This window comes from Cydia strobilella, chromosome 1 (genome assembly GCF_947568885.1).
Source record: "Cydia strobilella chromosome 1, ilCydStro3.1, whole genome shotgun sequence".
In the NCBI taxonomy this organism is placed as follows: Eukaryota; Metazoa; Arthropoda; class Insecta; order Lepidoptera; family Tortricidae; genus Cydia; species Cydia strobilella.
Genome location: NC_086041.1, coordinates 20,269,734 through 20,273,378, shown reverse-complemented (window position 1 = coordinate 20,273,378; position 3,645 = coordinate 20,269,734). Strand labels below are relative to the sequence as shown.

The 3,645-nt window shown below is 36.2% G+C and overlaps 1 protein-coding gene across 1 annotated transcript; it reads right to left on the bottom strand.

The window, feature by feature from the left end:
* Nucleotides 1-2,341: 2,341 nt before the first annotated feature.
* LOC134747266 (histidine-rich glycoprotein-like) lies at nucleotides 2,342-3,211 on the bottom strand. The gene has a single exon (XM_063681885.1). It carries the CDS (start codon nucleotides 3,177-3,179, stop codon nucleotides 2,457-2,459), a length of 723 nt encoding a protein of 240 aa, XP_063537955.1. The 5' UTR covers nucleotides 3,180-3,211; the 3' UTR covers nucleotides 2,342-2,456.
* Nucleotides 3,212-3,645: the final 434 nt, after the last annotated feature.

Sequence of the window (3,645 nt, the reverse complement as noted above, 5' to 3'; positions counted from 1 at the left end):
TATTATATTTATGTTGAAATAATGAATTCAAACTGAAAACTTCCTGTTTATTTCAATGTGTATAAAAACTAAAGGCTAAAACTAGCCAAACTGGATTTAGCTGCGTGTAGTTTCGGCTTTTAGTTTTCGTCTCTGGAGCTAAGGGACTTCGAATACAAATTGGTTTAGTTATAAAACTGTGAGCTGTATGCATATTTTGCGGTCCCCTGTGCACTCTTTAGTGGAGTTTTACGTGCTCTATTGACTAGTAGTTGTGCTACGAGCTTACAGCACGTAAACCAATTTGGGATTTTGTTTACATTTTACAGTTTACACTGGAGAGCTCGGAGAAAAGTTTCTTGATTCTTCATTATATATAATGTAGGTATTTAGCGAATATATCAGGTTGTTATGCTATTAGAAAATAAAATATCAAACTTTTGTCATTTTTTTTATGAATCTTACGCATAATGGAGGGTTTCGTACCTTTATACCATAAAGCCAATATATACCAAATTTCAATCAAACATACAACACACAATATAGTTTTTGTGAAAAATAACTGTGACATACTGACAGACAGATGTACACAACGAAACTATATATATATGGGTTTCGTTTTTGCTATTTTAGCTACGAAACCCTAAAAAGTTACCTATAAACTTGATCCGAGATATATACATATATTATGATCATTCACATACTTACATTAGAGACTGATTTACATAATGTGCCGACTAGTCACGTGCTCATATTAGTCATATTGTTTATTTAGTAGAATTGATAAGGTTTATTTTATGATAACGAAGTACCGGTTGGGAAACGGTAAATAATTCTTCGAAATTTAACCATATTTGGGGAATGGAGGTGGGCGTTAATTTCTGTTGAGGAATCGAATGGAATGGGGTTGGCATCCATCCATCAAAGGCAAGGGCTATAGCATCCAGGCCATAAAATTCCAAAAGATATCAAGAATTTGACACTGTTCGTATGATGGATAGGTAAAACCTATGCCGGCGCCATCTGTAAAACAATTAGATCGGCCGACCCCATAAAACATTTCATGTAAAGTCATTAAGTCAGTCAACTCATTTAACAAGCGCGTATAAATAGTTTTTACACTGCAACGTTGTCAAATCTCTCGATACTTATATATATATATTATTAGATTACAGTACCAAATTATTAGCTACATACCTCCTTGTTAGAGACTATGAACCTATGAACCTATATGGTTCGAAGCTGAACTCTGGATGTTATTATTGTTGTATTGTTATTAGCATTCCAATCACTGCTATCTCACCTTTCACGATTTTAGGGCTTCAGGAATCAGTGTTTTCATTTTTGTAGGTATTTATAGGTACTCCCATTTTAAGGAGTTACAGATTTCTGGTCACAAAATTATCACGTTAGATTAACCCATAAACGACGAAATGCAAGACCAATTCAATTTAATTTGTTTCATTATGGTTTCATTACTCTCAATTAAATTTAAATGTTCTTTCTCATATGTAGGTAAATATATTGAAAAGCAAATCCCGCCTTTTTAAAGTAATAATATATTGTTCTTATATTATACCTTTGTAGTTGTAGGTACTACGGTACTAGGTATACTTCACTGAAAATTTGGACATGACTAGTAACTTATTTTGTGAAGTGAAAGCACGTTGGCGTAGCGAATGTTGCGATCACCTTCGGTCCTTCGTCGATTCTTTGTCGTTTAGTTCATTATCAAAGATTTATTTTATAACATGAATAATGTTTAATACATAGTTATAAAGGTGTAAAATGTGGCTTTCCGTTACAGAAGGGTCCTTATGCTTCAAGTACAATTAGCATGTTTCCATCTGAAATTCCAATAGAAATTCTGATAAAAAGGTCCTTATTGCAAGTGAAGCATCAGGACCCTTCTCTGATGGAAAGCCACGAATATGTACATAAACTTGTCAACTATAACGAACACATTGCTAAGTAAGGTTCGGACGCCTAATGGATGAACTTCAAACTTACCAGTAATTTAGCATGACGGGGGCCGAAACTACCAAGATCATAAAATAGTAGATTATTAATTATGATTTACTTCGACGTAGGTTTCCAACTTTATTCTACTTACTAAGGATTGTTTACGGCTGTTCTAAAGTACATTTAGACGTCGACATTGCATTGCCTTTCAATAATGTTTTCGCCAAGGATATTTTTATTTTAATTTAATTAAATCTCGTCGACCCTGATATTATAGTTATTCAAGTAATGGAACGCAGTAGAATTGAAATTTTCTTTATTCTTTACAAAACTAATGAAGTATCATACAAAACATACCGATTACAGACCAATGTCTGCCTGTAAGAGCCAATGCTCTTACATAAAAATCAACAAAGTATCAAAACTAAATAACAATAAAAAACGACTAAAATTGGGCTTTCTAGAAAACCCGCACGTTTCTAGGAAAAATATCACAGCTCAAATTTGGTATGAGATCAATGCTTTCCATGATGGAAGCCCCACTCCTTTCCGTCATGGTGACCACCTTTCTTACCATGGTCATGGTGGTGGTGGTGGTGCTCTTCGTGACCGTGGTGGCCTTTATGTCCTTTGTGATCTTCGTCATAATGATGCTTGTCATGATGACCGTGCTTGCCATGATGATGTTCATGATGACCGTGCTCGTGGTGTCCGCCCTTTTTGTGGTCGCCGCCGTGTTTTTCGTGATGTCCGTGGTGTTTGCCGTGCTTGTGATGTTTGCCCTCGTGATGATGATCGTCATAGAAATGATGGTCCTTATGGAAGTCATCCTTATGGTACTTCTTATGGTAACCTTCAGTCTTTTCACCTTTATCGTGATGTTTCTTATGGCCGTGTTTGCCACCTTTATGATGGTGTCCGTGTTCATGATGGTGACCGTGATGGTCGTGTTCATCGTGATGTTTTTTATGTCCGCCGCCATGTTCCTCATGATGACCCTCATGATGATGTTTTCCGTGGTCACCGTGCTCTCCCTTGTGGTGATGATGATGCCCTTTATGGCCTTTGTGTCCTTTTTCCCCATGTTCGTGATGGTGGTGGGCGTGGTGCTCTTTGCCGCCGCCAGACTCATGATGATGGCCTTTGCTCTCTGCGGGAACCAGATCCTGAGTCTGGTCTATCTCCCTGGCGTACGCCGCCAGAAGGCAGACTAGTGAGACTGCTATAACCAACCTCATTGTTGGTTAAGTTTGTTTTGTGATCGATGAATATTATCTTATCTATTTATAGTCTCAAATAAGATGAAGAAAGCGTTCCGCAACTCAGGGACAAGGTTCAGTTGCATACTCCATTGAGCGCTGGACCGTTACAAAGTGTAATTGTATTGTGTGGTTCGTTTGTGTCCGTTTTATTGCCTTTTTGATATGTTTACTCAATAATTTAGTCAGTTGTAGATCCTACGTGTATTTTAATTTACGAAATTGTGTTTTGTTAAATGAAAATTCATTGTATCAAATTATTATCTTCCAATTAAAATTATTGATGTAAGTTGAATTATTGATAAGTAATTTAAATTTACCAATCCACAAATTAGTTCCTAACATGTTTCTTAATGTTATACTTATTACAACCTAAACCAGTCAGTTTACAGTTTATATCTAAATTGGTTCAAGGAACACATAATATACAACACTATGTTCAGAT